The 24,583-nt window shown below is 42.0% G+C and overlaps 1 protein-coding gene across 3 annotated transcripts in view; it reads left to right on the forward strand.

Annotated features, from left to right (window-relative positions):
• Positions 1–24,583, forward strand: part of MAPKBP1 (mitogen-activated protein kinase binding protein 1) — a 79,476-nt gene that overhangs the window by 41,573 nt on the left and 13,320 nt on the right. For 2 of the 3 annotated variants that reach the window (XM_051977126.1, XM_051977129.1), the window contains 28 exons: positions 7,254–7,316; positions 7,675–7,732; positions 8,325–8,495; positions 9,086–9,223; positions 9,498–9,680; positions 9,962–9,979; positions 10,486–10,646; positions 10,890–11,079; positions 11,377–11,520; positions 11,747–11,925; positions 12,077–12,168; positions 12,399–12,524; positions 12,804–12,874; positions 13,062–13,183; positions 13,522–13,597; positions 13,687–13,798; positions 13,920–13,983; positions 15,162–15,296; positions 15,518–15,654; positions 16,109–16,164; positions 17,502–17,747; positions 18,217–18,383; positions 18,667–18,815; positions 19,005–19,202; positions 19,478–19,562; positions 19,946–20,226; positions 20,418–21,020; positions 21,477–21,568. In XM_051977126.1, coding sequence (XP_051833086.1) covers positions 7,254–7,316; positions 7,675–7,732; positions 8,325–8,495; positions 9,086–9,223; positions 9,498–9,680; positions 9,962–9,979; positions 10,486–10,646; positions 10,890–11,079; positions 11,377–11,520; positions 11,747–11,925; positions 12,077–12,168; positions 12,399–12,524; positions 12,804–12,874; positions 13,062–13,183; positions 13,522–13,597; positions 13,687–13,798; positions 13,920–13,983; positions 15,162–15,296; positions 15,518–15,654; positions 16,109–16,164; positions 17,502–17,747; positions 18,217–18,383; positions 18,667–18,815; positions 19,005–19,202; positions 19,478–19,562; positions 19,946–20,226; positions 20,418–21,020; positions 21,477–21,568 — 4,117 coding nt within the window. The remainder of the gene's footprint in view (positions 1–7,253; positions 7,317–7,674; positions 7,733–8,324; positions 8,496–9,085; positions 9,224–9,497; positions 9,681–9,961; positions 9,980–10,485; positions 10,647–10,889; positions 11,080–11,376; positions 11,521–11,746; positions 11,926–12,076; positions 12,169–12,398; positions 12,525–12,803; positions 12,875–13,061; positions 13,184–13,521; positions 13,598–13,686; positions 13,799–13,919; positions 13,984–15,161; positions 15,297–15,517; positions 15,655–16,108; positions 16,165–17,501; positions 17,748–18,216; positions 18,384–18,666; positions 18,816–19,004; positions 19,203–19,477; positions 19,563–19,945; positions 20,227–20,417; positions 21,021–21,476; positions 21,569–24,583) is intronic. The other variant, XM_051977127.1, reaches the window with a different exon arrangement.

The following is a 24,583-nucleotide window of genomic DNA, read 5'->3' on the forward strand; positions in this document are numbered from 1 at the left end:
CATTTCTGTTTTTCTTGTTTACCATGAATGCTGTCTTTGAACTTCAAAGTTTTTTCCCAGCTCTTTTTATCAGGAATACTAGTTTTTCTGGGTAAGTTACTTTTGGCTCTAAGTCTATATTCTTTGCCTTCTGAAATACTGTATTCCAAATTCTTCACTCCTTTCCAGTGGTGATTGCTAAATTTTGTGTTTCTGATTGTGGCTCCTTGATATTTGAAGTTTTTTTCTGTTTGCTTACAATATTTTTTTCTTTGACCTGTAAGATCTGGATTTTTGGCTATGATATTCCTGGAAGTTTTCATTTGAAGATTTCTTTTTTCAGATATGAATGGTTTACTACTTCTTTTTTCACTTTGCCCTTTGTTTCTGAGTGATCTGAGCAATTATTTCTTTTAAGATTCCTAGAAATATGATGTCTAGACTTTTTTTTTCCAGTTATGGCATTTCAATAATCTTATGATTCATAAATTTTTCTCCACAACCTATTTTATAGGCCAGTTGTTTTTGCTATAAAGTATCTTAAAGTTTCTTCTCTTTTTTTAGTCTTTCGAATTTTTTTAAAAAGTATTTTTTGTTGTCTCTTGGAGTAATTGACTTCTATTTTGTCCATTCTCATTTTCAATGATTTGTAATTTGGGTAAAGTTTTATACCTCTCATTCCAACCTGTTAATTCCCTTTACAATTCTCTCCTCTATAACTCATTTCTTTTCTATTTTCTCCCTTTCTCTCAAGCACTTTAATTTCATTTTAAAAAACATTGTTTACCTCTTGCTTCATCTCTTCCAAGAATCTTCCAGGAACTTGGGCCCAGTTTGTGTTTTAACTTGAGGCTTTGTTTCTAGATGTTTGGGAGTCTTTCTCTTTTTCTGCATTTGTGTCTTTAGCTTCCCTGTCAATATAATAATTCTTTTTGAGTGGGAGAGAGAGGTCTGTGGACACTGGGATCAGGGTCTGGCTAAGAGCCCACAAAAAACAATCTAGCACCAGGGAAATGCTGTGAACTGGGAGTAAAATAAGGCCCCAGATCCATACTGGACCCTGGAGCAGAAAAAGGAGTCTCTGTTCCAGCCTCCAGCCTAATATGAAGCCTGTGGAAGAGTAACCAGGGCAAGAATTCCAGGCTAAAGGGAAACGTAAAATTCTGGCACTCTGAACCAGAACTTCCTGGCCAGCTTAGGATTGAGTTTAGCAAGGGTTTACTGTTACTCAGATTTAAACTTAGTTCAAACCAAGGGAGCAACACTCACTTTGCCTTGGATTAGAGTAGAAACACAAAAAGCTTGTGGGTCTTTGGCTTGTCCCTGAAATCTTAGAATAGCATAACACTCAATATCCCAAGAAAGCAAAATAGAACCTGCTCAGAACTTCCCTATAGAAGTGCACAGAATTCAGCCTGTCTCAATCAGGAAGGAGGCTGAAGAATGAGCAAATAAAACAAAAGTCTCACCCATAAATAATTATTATGTTGGCAGGGAAGCTAAGGACACAAATGCAGAGAAAGAGAAGTAGTATTGCCATTATGTGTTTATGTTTGTGTGACTCAGTCAAGGACATGTGAGATTTTTGTCTATGTCTCCAAATAATGGCTTAAAACAGTGGGAAAGAGGCATCTAAGGAGTATAGCTCTTATTACATGTAGCTCAGTGATGAAGTTGGAGGAATGGTCCATGGATGTGGGGAGCCCTGTGAAGCATAGGAGATAGAAGAAAAGGGAGAATTTTGTAGACAGAGTCAGCTGGTCTGAACTTCAAAGTACTTTTGGGGATTCTTGGGTACCTTTATAGTAGGCAAATTGTCTAATATTCATGGACCCGAGTAAAATCCCTAGTGGGAACTAAAAGAAGCCCACAGCTTTTTAAAAAATTTCTTTTTTAAACTTAGTCACAGTGCAGTTAAGTGTGGGATAATATGTGTATGTTTTGTTGTTTGTTTTATTACTATTCTGTGGTTTGGGGACTGTTCTCCAGACTTGTAATGTAGTGGATTATAGGAATATAAACCGTTATTTTGGTGTTATTAGATGAGAAATCCACTGAAGAAAGGTACCTTGTGTTATCTCATATCTTCTATTATGTTATATTTTTTGTTTACTTCAGGCTACTTCAGTGCTAGCACAAATATGAAGCCTTTCCTGATAACCTCCAATTATTAGCATTTCCCAACAGATTAATTTGTTTTCTCTTTGTATATATTTTGAATAATTTATCTGTGTGCAACTTGTTCCTCTTCCCCTTAGTGAAATGGAAGTTTAAAAAATATTATATTGATATCTTGTTTTTGTATCAACTTGATTTCTCAATATTATCTATTTTCCCTCCCAGAGAATAAAAGAATAAAAAAAGAAGAATTTTGAAATGGTTCAGCAAAAGTAACTAATAGACATCAACTAAGTCCAATGTTATATATGAAGTCTTTTAGTTCCATTTAGATGGGTTGAATATCTCAGGTTTGATATTGGCACAAAATAAGAAACTTAACAATCTAACAGCAAAAGGCATTTTTCTTACCTCTAACAGAAGGACATTTAGAGCCTGGAGAGGGTGTGAAGTCCGGTTAGCTTTCCTGGAAGCCTCAGAATCAGCCAAAGTCAGGATAAGCAAAAGTCTTTTGGTCTTTAGGGGGAGAAGTGAAAGCGATCTACAAACCTGCCACTTGCTCTCCAGCGACCGACCTCTCTTCTCCTTGTCCTCCTCCAAAGTGACTCTGGCTTGTCTTACTCCATCCCCTAATGTCTCCTGTGATTATCTGTATACACCAAAAGATAGAGCCAGCACTGAATAGGGAGAAGGGCCATTTTTCCAAGCATATGCTAGTAGAGTATTGTCCTATAGGTAATTAGCCTTAAGTGCTCAGTTGTTTGATTCCAGTGCACTATTCAGAGGTTCAGCCCTTTACAAGAGGGTATTCACAGAATCTAGAATCAGCTGAGCCTTATCCTTCCTGTCTTCGTTGGATCATAGTCTATGTTCAGAAGCATGAGTGGAGCTGGGGACCCTTGTGTCTTGACTGTTTTTGTACTTTGGTGATCGAGCAGCTACTTGAATTGCATAGCTAGAGCCTTTGTCTCCCTGGATTATCTAAATCTTGAAGATGGTTTCATTCCCTTTTAAAGAAAAGGTAGTCTAACAATAGTTTCTTAACTTTGCAAAATAATGAGGGAGGTGCATTCTCATATCTTCCTTTGTGGCTGACTGAATTTGATAGTTAAAATTTTGGAATATTCTGTGTAAATTATTGTTGTTTCCATTTGTGTTATTGTAGTTATGTATATTATGTTTCTGGTTCTGCTGATTTTACTTTATATCAGCTCATATAAATCCATATTTCTCTGTATTCTTCAAATTCATGGTTTCCCACAGTATAGTATTATTCCATTGAATTAATGTCATTTGTTTAGTTATTCTTCAGTCAGTGGATATCTCTTTTTGTTTCCATTTTTTGCCACTATTAAAAAATGTTGCTATAAATGTTTTGATGTATATGAGACTTTTGGGTTTTTTTATTGACCTTCTTGGGTATGTGAAGAATGTAAGCCACTTGAGAGCAGGGATTGTTTTCATTTTTGTCTCTGTACGCCTATTGTTTAAAACAGTGCCAGGAACATGCTAGGTATTTAATATATGGTTGTTGGATTGACTGCTTCTCAGTATGACTAGCCTTATTAGAAAAAAAATAATTAAAAGAGGAAAAAAATCTTTATATTCATTTTGTTTTCTTCCCAATCTCCTGAAACTTTTGATTATTGACTTTAATTTAGTAAGGAAGAGACCCCAGCCAATTCCCATACATATTTTCCACAGCTGCCATTCTCCTGAAGAAGAAAACATGGGATTTAGGACTTTTCTTCATATTACTTTCTAAGCTTACCTTTTTGTCCAGCAGTAATCTCAGAATACTTCAGTTCTTCCTTCTCCAATAGATATATTCTGAGGAAGGAAAAAAAAAGCAACTTTGCAGATGCACTAAGGGCTGAGATAGTAGAGATAAGAGCATCTGCTCTGGAGCTTGTGAAGGCCCCAGTTCCCTAAATTGTTTTTAACAGAAGCCAGAGGAAAAAGATTTCTGTTGCTGTCCTGTTGTATTGATTTACTGTAGGTTCTTTGTAATAGTTTATTTTTTGCTTCCCTGGTGATACTTATTACTACATGGTATCCAAAAAAACCCCAACCTGCTAGGTAGTAGTAGTAAGAATTGCTTTTCCCCTTGATCTTAAACTCTCACTGAGATAACCTTTGTCAGAATTACACCCTGTACAAAATGTGTTTATAGTAGTCCTCCCAAGTGTTCCTTCTTCAGTCTCATCTTTTAAATCAGATCTTTATGTATGATATACTGGAGACAGGATCAAGTCTGAGATGACTAAAAGGAAAAGAAAACATAAAAGAAAGAATGGGGCCAGGGGAATAAGAAAAGATAAACGGGGATTGAGAACTATATGAAGAAAGAAGAGTTTTGATGTGACTAAGGGTTAAGTCATTGCTAAACATAGTAGATGCATAATACATATTTGTTCTTCTTCCTTTCCCTCTCCTCCATGAAGACCATAAATCTCAACATCCCTATCTAGAGAAAATTACCTTTTAGAGGTAAATTCTTCAGTTATCTTTCAGATTAGTTTACCCAGTATGCTTAATTTGATTTTTAGATTAGAAGCATCCATTTAAAAAGGTTTTAAAGAGTGATTATATTAGATAGCAACTTTTATCTGTTAAGGTTCACATCAAACAATAATGATATTAATTTTTTGGACTACTATTGGTTTCTGGTTGCCTTTCACTTTTTTTCTTCACCATTCCTGATTTTGCAGGAATTGTGTTCATTTTTGCCAGCCAGTTCTGGGGATCTTGCAGCTACAAATTAAATGACAAAAGGAGGAAGAAGGTATTTTGGGTCCCAGGATCCTACAGGAAGTTAGACAAACTTCCAGTGCTTAACTCCTTGATTGCCCAAGAAGTTTCTCTGCCTTGCTGCCTCACTCCCTGTGGCTCTGGAAAAATTCTCTAGATTAAGTTCCATCAAGTTTTAATGCTTGGACATAGAAGTTATATCTATGGCTAAAGAAAATACTTTTATTACTATTAAGGATGTTTAGTCCTATTTGAAACCATTATAGATAGGATGCATCCTTATCTGGACTTACCTAGAGCCACATGGAACCAAAGATTCTTAATGTTTAAAATCTTAGGAACTAGGACAATAGCAGAGGAATATCAAGAAGCAAGCAAGTGATAGCCTTTTCTGTCTTCATGCTTCCCATCCTTTTTTCATCATGAGCTATTTATTAGTTCTGCCTCTAATTCACTTCATGAGCCACAAGAGAAGATGTGTGATGGGTTGTCCATGCCCTTTCTTGGAACATAGAGTAAGCACATACCATTCTTTGCTTTAATTGCTTTAATCACTGAATAGATGTGGCCTCAGTCAAACATACCTATTAAAGATCTTAGCTTGAAAAGGGTAGTCTCCCATTGCATCCAGGGCCATCTCCAGTCATCCTGATCTGACCACTGGACCTAGATGTATCTGAAGGGAAAGGAAGGCAGGTGATCTTGCACAGCCTTCCCTCACTTAAATTTAATTTACTTGCTTGTCATGGCATCATCTCCCTGATGTCATTCCACTTTGAGAATGACAGGCAAACAAAAACAACATAACTACAAGTATGTGTGGATCCAAGCATGTGGGTAGATGACCATTTGAGGTCCAACCTTTGCCTATTTTATTTATCAATCAGTGAGTCATCAAGCATTATTTATTAAACTCTTCCTCTGTGACAGTCACTGTGCCTGGTACTGTACCTGGAAATGCAAAGAAAAATAAAAACTATCCCTGCTTTCAAGGATCTCACATTATAATAGAGGGTGACAATGATTAGGTGACTAAATAGATCTAAGAAATAAATAAAATAGGTAGAATGTAATCTCAAAAAAGAGAGAGACTTGGGAAAGACTTGTAGAAAGTAGAGTTTGAACTGAGCTTTTTTTTTTTTTTAATAGCATTTTATTTTTTTTTCCAATTCCACATAAAGATAGTTTTCAACATTCATTTTTGTAAGATTTCAAATTATCAATTTTATTCCCTCCTACCCAAGATAGCTAGCAATCTCATATAGATTATGTGTACAGTCATTTTCAACACATTTCCATATTAGTCATGCTGTGAAAGAAAAATCAGAATAAAAGGGAAAAACTATGAGAGGGAAAAAGAAGTGAAAATACTATCCTTCAATCCATATTCAGGCTCTATAGTTCTTTGTCCAGAAATGAATAGCATTTTCCATCCCAAGTCTATTGGAATTATTGCTGAGAAGAGCTAAATCTTACCAGGCTATCATTACACAGTATTGTTATTACTGTGTACGATATTCTTCTGGTTCTGTTGTGCTGAGTCTTGAAGGAAGCCAGAGGCAAAGGTGAGGAGAAAGGTCAAGGCAAAGCTGGATTGTAGAGTGCATGGAAGAAAGGAAAGGGTATGAAAGCTGGAAAGAGGCTAAGTTACCAAGAACTTTAACGCTAAACAACAATAGTTTGTATTTGATCCTAGAGATAATAGGGAGCCACTGGAATTTGTTGAGTAGCGGTATTATATTGGTAGTTGAGTGGACTGATGTGGAGAAACGCTTTAGGCAGAAAGAAGGCATATCAAAGTAAGCCAAGTTTTCCAACTGTGACTTGTACTTTTTTTAACTAGGATAAATACATGGGAAAGGGACATATCCAGCTATTGCTTAAGGGGAAGTTTAATCCTTAGACCTGGGCAGAGTTAGAAGCAGGAATGATGCTTAATATCAGACTGGTGGTAGGGGCTCCAGAGAAGCCTTCTTACTTTCAGTGGAAGATGATAGGGACATAGTTTTATCTAATAATAATTGAATGAAAGTGTGAGGAGCATATTATACGCTAGAAGGAGGAGAATTAGTTCACTCTGTAGGGACCAAATTCAAAAAAACTCTACTGAGGACTGAAGATAGTAACTTTGAGTTTACATCTCACAGGCTCTTCTCTGTTACTATCTGTTACTACCTGAAGCTCCCTGAATCTTCTAACCAGTCCAGCTTCCTGCCAGAAGGCCTAGATTCAGAGGCAACAGGGAAACCATTAATTTTTTTTTTAAGATAAATGATATAATCAGCACTCTGCATAATTAAGATAAATGTTTCGATAGATTGGAAAAGGGAAAATGTGTTGGGAGAATTTGTAGCATGAGGTCAGCTATGGAAATCTCACTATTATTCCTGTACTGTCTGTTTCAGATGTGTCGTTGTTTTATTCAATCCCCGGAAACACAAACAGCACCACATCCTCAACAGTTCCAGGTAAGTGAACACTGAACTCCAGGTAATTCAGGAAGAGGCTTCCTGTGGCTTTCATCCCTCTGTGTGGACTCTGGAATTTTAGACTATTATCACCTCTCCTCATCTAGGTAGGATTGATGGAGAAATCTGTGACCTTTTTTCTTTGGAGGGATAGGTATTGGGATCTCTCCTTTTACTAGCAGGGAAACCTGCATTTCTGTCATGGGACCTCCTTTGCCCAGGTCCCTCGACTGCCCAGACAACCTTCTTTGTTGCTGTTACCTGACTAGATTGTCTGGGATGCACATGTATGTGGATTGTAGAATTGATATGCAGTTGTGCCCATCCTAACCTTCAGACTTATTTTATTCTGTTGTAGGAAAACTATCACTGCTCTTGCCTTCTCCCCAGATGGCAAGTACTTGGTCACTGGAGAGGTGAGTGAAGGAGGCTAGGACAAGGTATCTTTGGTCCTCCCCAAGAGCTAGTCCTGGGCTCCTTTGAAGTTTAATTTTCCTGGCTTGATGACCAATTAATTCCCTTTGTGGCTGTCCTTGGATAATGTATCTTGCCCTCTAGGGCCCCCTGCTGGATACAGACAGTGCTTCTTGCTTCCTGTAGGCTGTAGCCTGAAGGAAGCAATGGCGAATCAAGAACTTGAATTGTAGAAGAGTATTGTGTGCATCCTCTGTTGTCTGTTCTTTCTTTATTCCTTTCTCCATAGGAGTCAGACACTCCCTTCATTGTCTTTGTCGCTCTAATATTCATTCAATAAATGTTTATTAACATTCTAGTGCTATACAGATGTTATCTGTTGTATTTTATCATCATTACTGTTATTTGCTTAACTCAGGCAGTATAGGAAGTTGAAAAGTAGACTTCATGTATATAGGGATACCCATGAGGTTTCTTACTAGAGAGATAAAACAGGTACACAAGTAGCTAATGCAAGGTAGAATGGGAAATAGGGGACTGCTGTCTGCAGGTGTTCATAGTCTTCATCTGTAGCTTCCTCAATGCCTCCTTTAGAGTGGGCACATGCCTGCCGTACGAGTGTGGGATGTGGCAGAGCGGAACCAGGTGGCAGAACTACAAGAACACAAGTATGGTGTTGCCTGTGTGGCCTTTTCCCCCAGCTCCAAGTACATTGTCTCCGTGGGCTATCAGCATGACATGATTGTCAATGTCTGGTCCTGGAAGGTGAGTGGGAAATGGAGGGGAATAAATGTGTGGACCCCATCAAGAACCCTGTCCAAGAGATAGGTTGGGGAAGAACAGGGGGATGTTTATGTTGACCTACTTTTAGTTACTTTCTGAAAAGTGACATGGGGTATATAAAGGAATAGTAATATAGCCAGCTTTGGAGGTTGAAGGAGCTATCAGAATACATTGCTGGGCCGCTCAGGGCTGTTGGGGGAGCTTCGCAACAATCTTTTTACTGATGTGGCATGTGGCCGAGGAAAGAAAGCAGACAGCACTTTCTGTATCACCTCTTCTGGACTGCTGTGTGAATTTAGTGATCAAAGACTATTGGACAAATGGGTGGAACTTCGGGTAAGTGTGGGTCTGATCACTGAAGGGTCCCAGGCAAGATAGCAGCTTGGCTCATGAGGAAAAATACTGCCTAGAAAAGTTCACTGAGGGCAGCACTAAGAAGGAGCTAATCAAGAAATCCCTGTGAGAATGAATTTCCCATCATGTTCAGTCCCTTTAGGCTCAGAATCTTAACCTTCTGTAGGCCCCACTCTAGGTTTAAAAGAGCCTAATTATTACTTTGGTTATCTCCCCAGAAAAACATTGTGGTAGCTTCTAATAAAGTTTCGAGTCGAGTGATGGCTGTGTCCTTTTCTGAGGACTGCAGCTACTTTGTCACTGCTGGCAACCGGCACATCAAATTCTGGTACCTGGATGATAGCAAGACTTCAAAGGTGAGAGTGATGTTGAAACTGGCCATCACATTAAGGATTACCACTAATTCCAGCCCCTACAAGCTTTTACCCTTTGTGTTCTTCCATATATCTGGTTTTCAATCATACTTCATGGGATTGGGGCTTCAAGAGAAGCCCCTGTTCCAGACTTAACCACAGCTTAGGCCAAGGAGTCCTAGATATCTGTGGCTTTAATCTTCCCTCTCTACCTGAGGCCTATTCACTCTCTCCTATATGATTAGGGTATTTGAGCATTAGTAATTTGTGCCCACAGGTGAATACCACAGTGCCATTGCTGGGCCGCTCAGGGCTGTTGGGGGAGCTTCGCAACAATCTTTTTACTGATGTGGCATGTGGCCGAGGAAAGAAAGCAGACAGCACTTTCTGTATCACCTCTTCTGGACTGCTGTGTGAATTTAGTGATCGAAGACTATTGGACAAATGGGTGGAACTTCGGGTAAGTGTGGGTCTGATCACTGAAGGGTCCCAGGCAAGATAGCAGCTTGGCTTATGAGGAAAAATACTGCCTAGAAAAGTTCAATGAGGGCAGCTAAGCCTAGGGCTCCAGAAGATTATAACCAACCAGCATGAAAGGGAAAGAGGCCTTTTATGGGAGGGATTCTCTGAGATGAAGCAAGACCCAGGGAGATGGAACCTGGCTTGGCACAGAGCTCCTTGTTAGGTGTATAACTGCTTCCTTTTTGCTCTCTCCTCTTGCTTTTCCCTTCCTCTACTCAGAATACAGACAGCTTCACAGTAAGTGATGCCCAAACTTTCCTTTTCTCTGTCACATTTTCTGCTAGTTCCTTAGAATCTTTGCTTAGCCCTTCCTGTTTTTATCTTCCTGATCACTTTCCCTGCTCCCCTGCTACTTTACCTGAAACCATTCTGGGTTCTTGACGAGTGTGCCTTGTGGCCAGGCTGAGCAGATTGTGTCCTGAACTTTCTGGATACCCCTTAAGTGAGTGTCTCCCACTCCCTTCATCCTGTCTAGTCACTGCTAGAAGGCAGGTGTGGGCAGCAGTAACCATACGTCCTTCTTTTTTTGCCTAGGTTTTGCTATTTTCTCCTGTGGGCAAGAGACTGATTGATGGAAGCAAATAGAAGAGGGAATGGTGGGGATAGTTTTTTAAAAGTGAAAAGATATGGTAGAAACATGTCCCTGAGTGGGGGGAATGTTAGAAGGACCATATTCATTCTGCCCTTCTTCATGAAAAGTAGGTTTAGCCCACTTTTTATAACTAAGTACCTTTTATCCATAGACTACAGTGGCCCACTGTATCTCAGTGAGCCAAGACTATATCTTCTGTGGCTGTGCTGATGGAACTGTGCGTCTCTTCAATCCCTCTAATCTTCACTTCCTCAGTACACTGCCCAGGCCACATGCCCTGGGCACTGACATTGCCAGCGTCACCGAGGCTAGGTGAGTTGTGTGTGTCCTTTTGACTTCTCTTTTTTCCTCCTTTTCTCTCATCTCTTAATTTATAGCAAGCAAAGAGAAAATCAACTTCTTTGGTCTTTTCAGTTGGAGGTTTGGTAATGAACCAGAGGTTCTTACATCCTATTCCTTTTTTTTTTTTTCTGGGCTACCTATTTCTTTATTCCTTTTATCCCCCATTGCATCAGTTTCCCCTTTACCAGGTTAACCCTGTCTTTTTCCTCACAGCCGCCTCTTCTCCAGTACAGCTGATGCCAAGTACCCAGATACCATTGCCTTGACCTTTGATCCCAATAATCAGTGGCTGTCCTGCGTATACAACGACCATAGCCTCTACGTGTGGGATGTAAGGGACCCCAAGAAAGTGGGCAAAGTGTACTCAGCTCTTTACCATTCATCTTGCGTCTGGAGTGTAGAGGTATGTAGTATGAGGGAAGTTCTGTTTTCTTGAAAGAAAGGCAGATTGTGAACATCTGTGTCCCCTGGGGTGTGTAGGTGACAGTATTCTCTTCATTCTACTTCCTAGTATTAGAAGGAAGACATTATGTTAAGGATTTTATCTCTTTTGGATCCTAGGTAAAGGCCTCACTGGATGAACTTGAACTTTCAGTATTCATTTATCTCAGACTTCTTCCTACATACCCCTCATATTTCCATTCTTGGGCAGAGTTGGATTTGCACCCCTAGGTTCTGTCTCTTCTCCCTCCACTCCTAGGTATACCCTGAGGTAAAGGACAGTAACCAGGCCTGCTTGCCTCCCAGCTCCTTCATCACATGCTCCTCAGACAATACAATCCGCCTATGGAACACTGAGAGCTCTGGCGTCCATTCTGCATTACACCGCAACATCCTCAGCAATGTGAGAATCAGATTCTCGGGATCCTGCTCCATATTGGGAGCAGCTCATCTCCTTACCTGTCCCCACCATTTATCTTTCTTCTGTTCGGGAGCCTGTTCCTCATAATCCGTGTATCCCATTCCCACAACCATATGATCTATGACTCTTCCCCTTTCCTTTGGCTAATTATGTTGTACTTAGTATGAGGACATCATGGTTACCTCACTCAACTTTCCCCCCCAACTAGGACCTGATCAAGATAATTTATGTGGATGGGAATACCCAGGCCCTGCTGGACACAGAGCTGTCAGGGGGTGGAGATAAAACCGATGGATCACTGGTAGATACCCGCGTGGGAATCCGTTCTGTTTGCATCAGCCCTAATGGACAGCACCTTGCTTCAGGGGACCGAGTGGGCACACTTAGGTAAGTGATAGGCTGTCTATCTCATCACTGTCACATCATAGCCTGGGGGTGGTAAATACCAGTTTTGAAGGGTTCTGGCCAGAACGAGTTGGGGAAGAGAGTACATTAATGAGTAAGGCGTTTTCTTTCCCATGTAAATTCATTCTTGCAGAGTACATGAGTTGCAGTCCTTGAGTGAGATGTTACGGGTTGAGGCCCATGACTCAGAGATCCTATGCCTGGAATATTCCAAGCCAGACACAGGTGAATGAGGGTGGTTCTGGGTGGTCAATCCAATTCCGTACTACTAATTTGGGTCTAGAGCTGAGTAATTCTTCCTCTTCAGAAAGGGAAGACACAAAAATCGTCCCTGATTGTTCTCCCTTCCTTCTCACTCCCCACTCACAAACCAACTGGATCCAGAATTTATGACCTTGCATCCCTTGAATATTTGTCAACTGGCTGATAAATTCCTCCTTTGGCTCTGGTCACAGGTCTAAAACTGCTGGCCTCTGCAAGCAGAGACCGTCTCATCCATGTGCTGGATGCTGGACGAGAATATAGTTTGCAGCAAACTCTGGACGAACATTCTTCTTCAATCACTTCAGTTAAATTTGCAGGTAAAATTCAAGGGATGAGGGTGCAAAAGGGTTTAAAACATGTCTTCATAGTCCTCTTGCTTCCTATGGCCATAAGGGTCTTCCTATAAGTTGGGGGGAATGCTGGGAACCAGTCAGGCTACATTTAGGAGGAGAGTGTGGCACAGATTTCATGATGGTGAAACTATCAAGATTGTGAACCGTTTGAGTAGTTGGTTTCATCTCGGAATGGGGAACAAAACAAAGGAAGGAATGCCTGCAGCAGAGACTGCTAGAGTAACTAACCCTTCTCTTCCATAGCAAGTGATGGACAGGTTCGCATGATCAGCTGTGGAGCAGACAAGAGCATCTACTTCCGTACTGCACAGAAGGTAATGGACTGTGGGAGCTCCAGGCTCAGGGGGATAATGGAGAATGGGCACTGATAGTTGCCATAGGAGCCTCCATCTGCCTAAAAGGTGCTACAGGGAGATCAGAATGAAGGCGTCTAGAGATAGAGGGTTTCTGAAGGGGGAAGAATTTGGGTCTGGACCCTGTCCAACATTGTGTCCCCTACAGTCTGGAGATGGGGTGCAATTTACCCGGACACACCATGTGGTACGAAAGACAACCCTGTATGACATGGATGTGGAACCCAGCTGGAAGTACACAGCCATCGGCTGCCAAGACAGAAATATTAGGTGGGTCTCCTCTCCTGCGGTGGATCAGTCCTGCTCACCTGTTACCCACGGTATATACACATCAACTTTAGAAAGCCCTGGTTCTGACCCCAGGCCAGGGTGAGGCCAGGGCTAGAGTGGTCTTGATGCTTCCTCAATTTTGATCCTTGGGATTCTCCCTTGTGCTCACTGCTCTTGTCAGGGGGGTGCTGCCTGTCTGGATTTGGAGTTGGGGCAGGGAGTGGGGAGAAGAAGAGAGAAAGAGATTCACTTGCTACCAGCCTTGTGCTGATCACTGCCTCCTACAATATATGTACTGTGTGTGCCAAAGAAAGTAAGTCTTCCTGGCTTTTCCTTAGGATCTTTAATATCAGCAGTGGAAAGCAGAAAAAACTCTACAAGGGGTCACAAGGTGAAGATGGCACCCTCATCAAGGTAAGGAGATCCTCAGGCTGGCAGTGGCAGAAGGGCTTCCTACCTCAGCCTGCCTCTCACCTCCCTCCACCAAATACCTCATCCTTTAGGTTCAGACGGACCCCTCAGGCATCTACATTGCTACCAGCTGCTCAGACAAGAATCTCTCCATTTTTGATTTCTCTTCAGGAGAGTGTGTAGCTACTATGTATGGCCATTCAGGTAAGCTCTTCCTCTCCTCCAAGTGGCCCTCAAGCTTCAACAGTTCTCTTCCCCTAGTTTGACAGGCACCTGGTGGGGATAATAGGAAGCTCAGGAATGGTATTCTGTGTGTCTTCCTCAGAGATTGTCACTGGCATGAAGTTCAGCAATGACTGCAAACATCTCATCTCTGTATCAGGAGACAGGTGAGCAGGAGAAGCCTCCTCTAGGAGAAAGCCATGTTTCCCATCATAGCTTCTCTTCTCAAAGGTTTTGGACCAAGACTTTCTTACTTTGATCTAAATGGCCTTCTGGCATTGGGTGCCTCTCTCTCTAGTTCTTGTCTACAAAGTTTGACCCAGCCCCTCTCTGTTTTTGCAGTGACTATTGTCCTTGCCTAAAATGCTCTTCCCATCTCATAGCCCTCTCTTAGAATGCCTTGTTTCCTTCAGAGTTCAGCCACCTTCTACACAAGATCCTCACTACTATTGTCTTCTCTATCCCCATCAAATTATCATTTGTATGTATGTTGTAGTACCAGATCTCAACCTCCATTATGAGGCAATAGTTTAAAACTATTTGCTACTGACTAAGAAATAGAAAACTAGATTAGTGGAATAGAATAGTCATATAATTTACAACAGCAAATAAAAAAAATAAGCTTGTATTTGATGAGTGTAAAGTTTTAAGATTTGGGAATAAGAATTCATCATTGCACAGAAATTGCTGGGAAAACTGGGCATCTTTATACCATTTATCAAGATAAGGTCAAGATATAAGACCCAAGCATAAAGAGAGATTCTACAAGAAAATTAGAACATGGAACATATTACCAAGCAAGATTCATGAATATGTGAATAATTTATGAATAAACAAGCTAGAGAGAGCAAAGTTACGTGTAAAATGGGTAATTTCAATTACACCAAATTTAAAAAGCTTTTGCACAAACAAAACCAAGATCAGAAGATAAGAAGAAAATGGAGAAAAATTTATATTTATCAGATCAGCGTTTCATATCTAAAATATGTAAAGAACCTTGTCAAATCCATAATAATGCAATTCTCTAATTCTTGACATATTTGTTGTTTCCTTTGTTGTAATAAAAGTTCCCTCAGAATGAGGAATCTTTCATTTTTAACCTTTGTAACCCTGATACCTATCACAGTTCTTGGATTGTAGCGCATGATTCCTAAATACTTAATGGTTCATTGATTGGTTAATTAAGCAAGGGGTTTCTGGTTGAGAGTGATTTGATATCATCAGCCCTATTCGGACCTCTTGCCTGCCAGCCCAAGGAGAGAGTATCATGATAATATTGTATATTCTTTAGATTGTTTCTTGTCTTTATTTCCTCTTGTGATTTTTCTTATAACTCTGTCCTTAGCTGCATCTTTGTATGGCGTTTGAGCTCAGAAATGACTATCAGCATGCGGCAACGTTTGGCTGAGCTTCGGCAACGCCAACGAGGGGGGAAGCAACAGGGGTTATCACCCCCTCGAAGGGCTTCTGGGCTCAACCGGTAAGGAGCAAGGAAAAGATGTACATTGGGGGATTGCTTATCGCCTATGTGGGACTGTGCCCACATTTACTCCTGCCTTTACCTCATTGCTTGGGCTATTTGTGAACACCTCCTTCATAAACCCCAACCCTCTAATTTGACTTGCTCTAATACTGTCAGTTATTCTACTGACATCCTTCTCTTATATCTGTCCCTGCTCCTTGAATCCCTCTTGATTTTAGTCGAGAGGCCCCTACAGTGCTTTCTCCAGTACCAGCCCTTTCCTCAGACAGTGACAAAGATGGGGAAGATGAGGGTACTGAGGAGGAAGAGCTGCCAGCCCTGCCCATTCTTGCCAGGGGTGCCAAGAAGGATCCAGGTATATGTCTCCTTGGTGTAAAGGAATAAATTATAGAGGACCCAGAAGAAGCAATACTGGGGGTGTTCCTAACCTGGGATTATACACCCCAGGGAGTATAAAAACTTGTCAAGAACATCTGCTAATTATTTGGCAACCAACTATATTATCCTGTTGAAATTAATCTCTTTTATTTCTTATGTCCACATGCATGGTTAACTCTCCAACTTATTTTCTTTAATATTGACCATGAGCCACAAGACTTACTAGAAGGAAAAGGGTATAGGGACTATAAAATTTGGGAAGCCCTGAAGTTAGGGGAATGGGGACATCAGGATGAACTGAAAGATCTCAGGAATCAAGATGTAGAAGGGAATAGGATAATTGTTTGGGAGTTGGACAAGTCTGAGTTGGGATAGAAAGTTGGTTGAGCTTAACACAGAGCCCTTTTCTAATAATTCTTCCCCTGTAACAGCTTCAGCCCGAGGTCCAACCCTACCCCGAAGCCTGTCCCACTGGGAAATGAGTCGGGTAAGTATCTCTCACTAATGTTTATTAGGACTGATTAGGACTGATCATGTATTGAGGATCATAATCAGTTTCAATTAGGAAGTCCCCACCACCACCACCAGCACCATTTTCCTTCCTGTGGGCACAATCAACTTTGGTGCCAACTAATGTTGGAAGAACAGGGGTAAAATGGCTTTTACCATTATTTGGAAGGAGATCCAGTTAGTTGACTATTTAGAGACACATGATGTAAATGGTCAGTCAGGAAATGGGTCAGAAGTTCCAAAAGCACTGGTGAATTGAAGGATCAATAAAACCTCAAGGTCCAAAATCCCTATGACAGGCTGCATAATTAGAATCTGAGATTGCACTAACTGGATCCAGGTTGCAGATAGGGCCAGGAACCTGGGAGGCAGTGTGGCCATGGGAGAATTGCTAGATTCAGAGGGCACCTCTGATGTTTATTGTCTCATGAACCTGGGAAAGTCTTTAACCTCCAGTTTTTTCATCTGTAAAATGAGGAATCTGAATGAGATTGCCTCTCATATTCCTTTGGCTCTAAATCTCCAATCCTATGATCCTATAAATTGAATATTGCTTTAGGATTGATCTTAAGGGACAAAAGGTTTTTTATAGCTGTATTAGAGCTTATTTAAAAGAAAACTTCTCCCTCCTAGTAGACTTCCCTGGGATAGAAAAGGTCTGGTTCCTTTTACTGTAAGTGAAAGGTTCAGTCAGATCGGATTATGGAATTGATCTTGTACTTCAGGATTACAATTCTCTGAGTCAGAGATGGCAGTGATACGTCTTCAGAGAGTGGAGGGATTTTGGATTCCCTGTTGGATATGTGTGCTTCTCCAGGATTTAGGGTATTCTGCACATTGTTTATGAAACACCTGCTGTATGTGAGTAAGCACAAGGAGGACATACAGAGATGGAAATGAGGCATTGACTGCCCTTGAGTTTGTTTTGCTTCAGAGGAGGAAAAGGGAATAAACATTTATAGAGTATCTGTTGTATACCAGGTACTATGCTAAAGGCTTTTCAGATGTCCCTATTTGATCATTGGAACAATCCTGCAAGTTAGGTAATGTTATTATCCCCCATTTTAGTATGGAGAAAACTGAGGTAAAGAGAGATTAGATGATTTGCCTAGTCATCACTCAGCTAGTAAGTGTTTGAGGCCAGATTTGAACTCTGCTGTATCCTTGGTACTGCCAAACTGCTTAAAGATGAGGGTTGCTTTCTTCATATCATCCTTAGTTGTTGAGGTCTCCCAAGTAATCCATCATAGTAGGCGGAAGCTCCCTGAAGCCTTCTTTGACCATTACTCTTACTCCCTATTTTCTTGGACTCAGGAGGGAGTAGAATTCCTGGACTCAGCTCCTCCTGCCAGCCAAGGTCCCCGAAGACGAGGACGATGGGCCCAGCCAGGTGTAGAGTTAAGCGTTCGTTCCATGTTGGACCTTCGGCAATTGGAGACACTGGCCTCAGCACCTCGGCCACCCAGTGAGGACTCTCTGACACAGGAGACACAGACTCAGGCCCAGTCTGTCCTTGAGAAACATAGCCAACAGGCCTCTGTGGATGTCCATCCCAGCCAGGTAAGGTCCTTTTCCCAGATGACCTCTATCAAGAGCCAAATCAGTCCTATTTTATATCTGAAGTCTAGGGTTTTTTCATCTTTCTTTTGAGTTACAGATTCAAATTGGAGCACATCTGGGTCTGGTATGGCATGTAGAATGAAACAAATATGACATTTGTTCCAGTTTAAGGCCCCTCATATGTAATAAGTAATGGCTGGGGATAGGCATCCACAGGATATAAAAGCACAGTTTTTCCAGGAACTTGAAAACATAAAGGTATACCTCTACCTGATATCTCACCCATAAATCTGTCTCCAGATTTCAGTCAGACCTCTGGCCTCTGGTCTATATCTTGGACTATGGGGTTCTCAGCTTCTCTTTAAAACTAGTGTGCTCTATGCATCTTCCTACCCTGACTTCCATCCCTCTCTGAGGACCTCTTTTTATATCAGGAAACTTAACTATGGCCTTGTCCATATGTTTCTAGAATGGAAGTATTTCCCAGTCCCTGACTTCCAAGTCTTGTGCCTGCTCTCAAGTTATCCAGATGATTTCTCAGGAAGAGGAGGTCTTCGCTCAAGAGTTGGAGCCAATGAACAATGAAGATGGTGTTGTATACCCTGAACCAGGCAGTTGCCCTCCCATTGATACCAGGCAAGGATTCTACTCTATCCCATGCAGTCCTCACAAGGTTCTGCAGCCCCTACTTTTCTAGTTCTTCTAGTATCTTTTCCAACTTGATTTCAGGTGTGTTCTTCCTCACTGGGTTGTGGGAGATTGGATCTCTTTCTTGTTCTCCCCCTACCTGTATCTCTCCAAAATAATAGATCCAAGTGATAGCCTACCATTTTCTTGGAAATTAACAACCTAATAAAGTGGTTAATCGTTTTTTCTTGCTCTCCTCGTTCTCCCTACATGCTGGGTCTTATTCTCCTAGCAATGAGTTCCAGGTACAGGCCCTTCCCCATGGCCCACTGGGTAGAGTGTATCCAAGTAGCAGAAGCACTGAGAAACACAGTCCTGATAGTGCCTGCTCTGTGGACTATAGCAGCAGCCGCCTTTCCAGCCCAGAGCATCCCAACGAAGGTAAGACGATCCTATCATCCTAAAATTCATGGTTCCTAAAGCTTTCTTTGTTAGACAAAGGGCACTTGCAGATGGAAAAAGGCTATATCTTGGGGCCAGGACCACATTGGAAGGGCTGAATGGTGGAACTAAAGCAAGATAGGGATGTAAGTATCTCCTTTTCCCCCATTCTCATCCCCCTTTCCCCAGATTCTGAGAGCACAGAGCCCCTGAGTGTGGATGGAATCTCCTCAGACCTTGAAGAACCAGCTGAGGGGGAAGAAGAGGAGGAAGAAGAAGATAGAGGAACTGGCTCTGGTGGGCTACAGGGAGGCAGTCCCCATACTCCTGACCAGGAACAGTTCCTCAGACAGCACTTTGAGACCCTAGCCAATGGAACTGCTCCAGGTCTGGTCAGAGGATCACAATAATCTTCCATCCATTCTCTGTCTGCCCATGAAATTAAGGGCAGAGTATGGCCTAGAATTTCTCTTCCACGGGTAGGAGCCCCAGGGCTGGTTGGGAGTTTGTCCTGGGGTTTCCATGTTCCTGAAGGTTGATTCTGGGTCCCGAAGGTTGGGAAGTAATACTCAGAACTGTACCTAGCTCTTATGGGTATTCGGGGTTTTGGCAAATAGTAGGAACTTACATACTTGTTGACTAACTTACTGTCTCCACAACAGGCAGCCCAGGCCGACCCCTGGAGAGGATGGAGCCTCAAAGCATATCATCCCGATTCCTATCCCAGGTGCAGACTCCTGCACTCAGGTACGTCATTCTTGGCTTAGGTCAGCGCAGACTGAGCATGGAGTGCTAGATCTCTTCAACTGTTCACTAGCCATAGAACCAGAGAAGTAAAAGCCTGTGCCTGGGTTACTGCTTAGGGAGTGATTAAAAATGAGCCAGGACTTCCCCCAAGGCTGCTGTCAGGCTTCTTTGCTGCTGGTTTGGCTCGAAGGCCCACCCCTGCCAGCAGCAAAGATTAGCCTTGCCCTCTGCCCTGCTGACCTCCCAGGAGTGGCAAAAATGGAGCTTGAGTGGCCTTCTGGATATGATGGGGGAGCACACATGGCTATGGCTGGGCATCAAGTTATCAGCCATTCAGTCCTTTACATATTCCAGTGTAGCTCTCTCTTATCTCATTCCTCCAGGGAGCTCTCTCTGTCTTCCATGAGATCAGTACTACCACAGAAACCCATCAGGGTGCTTCCAAGTCCCAGTGAGAAGCCTAGCAGTGGAGCCATCAGCCCCCAGAAAGCCCCCCCAGAGGCTGAGTCAATTCCAGGGGGCTCTAACCCCCAGTCTGTGGCCTCTGTACTCCGACGGCGCCGCCTGAACCTGGATAACAACTGGATGCACAAGAAGACAGCCTTACCTGGCTCTGGCGCCAACCTCCAGAAAGCCCAGTCAGTGCATAACCTGGCATCACAAGGTGAGGGGTTCAGCTTGATGTGGCTCCCTCTTGAACAGGGGAATAGGGGAGTTTGGCAGATCCACTGGGGATTTTCCCTGTATGTGATCTTGAGTCCTTCCAAGCCCTTAGATTTTTCCTGGGCTGGAGCACAAAGCCGTGACCTTTTTGGATAGCTTTTCTCCAGCTTGACCTTAGTTATGTTTCTGCAGATGAGCCACCTCTACCTGGTCCAGTACCTCTACAACAGAGTGATGTCCAAGAAGGACTGGGCTCTCTAACTCAAGCTGACGGTCGCCCAACTCGGCCCCGTTCTTATCTGAACCCTACCACCAGCTCCATGGCTAAGATGTCTCGTAGCACCTCTGTGGGGGAAAACCTAGGCCAGGGGGATTTGACTGAAACTCAGGTCTCTAACCCCATCAGGATCACATCCATCAGCAAGCCAGCTCTGCCAAGCCGGGCTCACCTTGTTCTGGACATTCCCAAGCCACTGCCTGACAGGCCCAGCCTGGCTGCTTTCTCCCCTGGGGCAAAGGGCCGGGCCCCTTGTGAAGCTCAACAACTTGGCTCCCCAGGGGGCCTGGGGAAGAAGTCTGCCACAGCAGAGGGGAGGGCCTGCCCAGGGGAGGGCCCCATTCTCACACCCAGGACAGAGTGCCAGGCTCAGCCGGGGCCCCAAAGCTCTTGTGTCCAGGAACTACCAGCCACATGTCTCCCCCGAGGGCCTGAGAACTTGCAGCCCCCACCCCCAGAGAAGATCCCCAGCCCCATGGAACCTTCCAGGCCAGGGGCTTCCCTGAGCCAGGACTCAGGTGTGCATAGTTCCTCACCTCTCATCTCCTGCCCCTTCCCCCTTCTCTTGTTTCTGTTGGCCACTCTCGGGCTCCATTCCATTTCTGTGCATCCAGCCTCTGCTGTGTCTCGTCCTGTTTGCTCCTGTCTCGTTCCATAAGTCACTCCCTTGATGGTGAGACCCTCCTGCTGAACCATGTTCTCCCTGTGCCTGCCTTGTCCACCTCGGTGCCAACTGAACTCTGGGATTGCCCCTTTTCACATGTGCCTCTTGTACAGGGTGGGGGTCAATATGGGGATGGTATATAAGCAGGGAAATAGTCCCAAAAGGAAGGATCCGTGGTTGAGAAGATAGCTGAAATGGGTTAGAAGGGTTGGCTGCATCTCTGGAGTCTTTCAGTTTTGGGGTTCCATTGGTTGGGAGGCCCAAAAGAAAAGTTTACAGGGATTCACTCAGCAGCATCTGTCCCTCCCAGAACTGGTGATGATGGTGAGCATGGAACAGTGTGAGCGCCTTGTGGCAGAGCTTCGGAACAGCGTACGCCAAGTTGTTCAACTATATCGTTTGGTGAGTGACCCTGGAGGGAGCAATTACAATTCTCTTCCATTTTGCAGGATGATGTCTGTTATGGATATTAACAAAATGGAACAAGACAGAGAAATGAGTCAGGCAAACAGGACAGGCAGATGAGTCATTGATAAAGTTGGAAATGATATTTGAATTATCCATAAAGACAGACAAAAATCCAGGAACAAGAGTCTTATAGAGTCAGAGATAGGATTAGGAGCTATGGTGGGGGCCAGAGCAACTATAAAGTGGAAGTTTGGCACAGCTTATATAATAGCCAGTTCTCAGTGAATGTGAATGATGAATCCCTGAAGGTGGTCATGATACTCAAATTTGCACTGCATCATTCTGCTAAATTGGATCCATTTACCCTATTTTACATAGTTATAATTTTAAATAGTGATAATTTGAATATATGCCATGTTCTCTGACCTCTGAGCAGTGCTAAGCTAGTAGGTTAAATTAGCACTTCCTTGGAAAAGAAGTCCAAAGGAAGTGTATCATCAGCTTTCCCAGCAAAGCCAATTCCTCTTTACCCTCTGTGAAGAGGTAGTAGAATGATGGGATGGAAATTTTTGAGTGATGGGATAAGAAAAACAATCAAAAACAAATCCTATTCTTATTTAACTGGGGCCAAAATGGAGTAAAATTAATCCAAAGAAATTTCTCACAGAAGTACAAAGTTTGCCTAAAATATCTATCTCTGTTCTTGTTCAGATGTGGGCATGTGTATAGTTTCTTTTACCAAAGTGATTCACTCTTCCAGAAAAAGTGAGAGTTCGTATCAATTTGACTCCCAAATTTCCTGAATAATTCAAATTCTGTTTTTCCTACAGCCTTCATTAGCTCCTTATATTTTTCTTTACCTCTTAATTTTATTTCATTCAAGATTTATCTGCCCCTGGACAAGTGATGCTGCCATTTCCCAGCCTTTGTATATACAAATTCTTTCATGACAGGAATGTTTTCAGTCCTCACTTCCACCTCTTCGGATCCCTAGTTTCCTCTAGGCTTTAGCTCAAATAACACCATCTTTTACAATAGGTCTTTTCAAAGTTACTTTGTATTGCCTTCTCTATCTCTACACCCCAAAGAACTTTAGGAGATGGAGCAATTGCCAAGTCAGTGTTTGCTGAACAGAATCAAAGGAATTAAGATTTCATGTGGCTGTTGTTTATCAGGGTTATTCTCCAGATAACTTTTGTTTTTTTCAAGTCCTCTCTTGATCAGCAACAAAACAAATTACTGAAAGTCTTCTGTGTATAAAGTATCATGCTAAGCTTTGGGGATAATACATAAAAAACAATACAGTTCCTAGTCATCCTAAATTTTTCAGTCTGGGATGTAAACACCCCCCCACACACACACAATTGGGATATTGCTCTGTTGTATCTGTTTTTGACACACATATCTGTGTGTGGGTGTTGGTGGGTGTGGGTATGTGTACAGATACATCTCTGTTTGCCTATCTATCTATTTAGCTATTGGGTAGAGGAAAATACTACAGCTTCTTCACCAAAGAGGGAGTTCATTTTAGCTGACAAATAAATGTATTTCTCCTTCAGCATTATAGTTAGAATGAAGAACAAGTATTGTGATCTTAACTTTATCTTTTTGGACAGTGTGACTAATTTCTCTCCTATGTGTTTACACAAAATATATAAAATATATCTGCATAACACATACATACATCTTATGTATAGATATATACAGACAGTCTTGCTTTACAAAATTCACATGATGGAAATTTGAAGATTTGGGCACTGGTCAGAGCTTCTGTTGTGCTCAGCATAGTGAGGCCAGCAGCACCAACACACCTCTGGCCTCGGGATCATTCATTTAACTGAGGCCACTTGGGGCAGGAGAGGTGTCCCAAGGGAGGGGGAAACCTGCAAAACAATCCACTTTACTAAGTGAGAACTCTTTGTGTTTATATGCTTATATACATAAATATATGTGTTTGTGTATAATCTATTTTGTTTATATGAACACATATATACATATTGGTGCAGATCAGCATTCTCTTTGCAAATATGCTTTTAGTTTGGAGCAGAGGAAGCAAACTCAAGGCACAGCCACAGTGTCATCATGCCAGATGAAAATGTAATCCAGAAATGTTGTGCAAAATAAATAGAAATACATCATGACATAGATAATATTCATTTGTGATTTTCTAACTCAGCTGATATCCATTTCTCTTTGAGATTGATGCTGTTTGGCTTTGAGCACTAAGATTAGTGACTTGTCCTGGATGACATAGCCAAGGTAGGTCAGCTGCAGTCCTTGAACCCAGGTCTTCCTGGCTCTGAAGTCAGAGTTTATACACTATATCTTATTGCCCTTTATGACTATTATAAATTATATATATACACACACCTTTGTAATTTTCTCATGAGCAGAAAAGTTACTGAGAAAATGCTTAGATTCTGAGGGGAAAGTTTTAGGTGTCTTTGCCAGGTGCAACATTTAGAATACTTGTATCTGAACTATATCCAACAGTTCTTGGGTTTGGGGATGAGCTAATAGACTGGATAAAGAATGCCTGGATGGACTCCTGGACAAGATCTGGGCTTGCATCTAGCAGAATAGTTGTGCTAATAGATTTGGTTTTGCCCTTTTTTTTTTTTTTTTTTACTTCTTTATTTTGTTTATTTACTTTTACTATCCTACTGCAGAGTTTTTAAAAAAATAACACAGAGATTGGACTGTATTTCTAAAGCCCATTCTAACTATAAATTTATAATCTTCTTGAGATCTTTTTTGGATCCTATCATATACAAATTTGGTAATCATGCCATCTCTGCCTTCAAGACATTTGTTGTAAAAATGTTGAATAAGAACAAGGATAGATCTGTGGGGCATCCTGTAAAGAATGCGAGCTATTAATATATATGTTTATATAGAGATATAGAACAAAAGAGGAAGAAGGTGGGAGAATTGAGGCTTGATGTAAGGACAGATTTTCTACTTAGAACTAAACAATTAAGAATTTTTCAGAAGTGGACTGGCCAGCCA

The sequence above is a fragment of the Antechinus flavipes genome, chromosome 2 (assembly GCF_016432865.1).
Source record: "Antechinus flavipes isolate AdamAnt ecotype Samford, QLD, Australia chromosome 2, AdamAnt_v2, whole genome shotgun sequence".
NCBI lineage: Eukaryota > Metazoa > Chordata > Mammalia > Dasyuromorphia > Dasyuridae > Antechinus > Antechinus flavipes.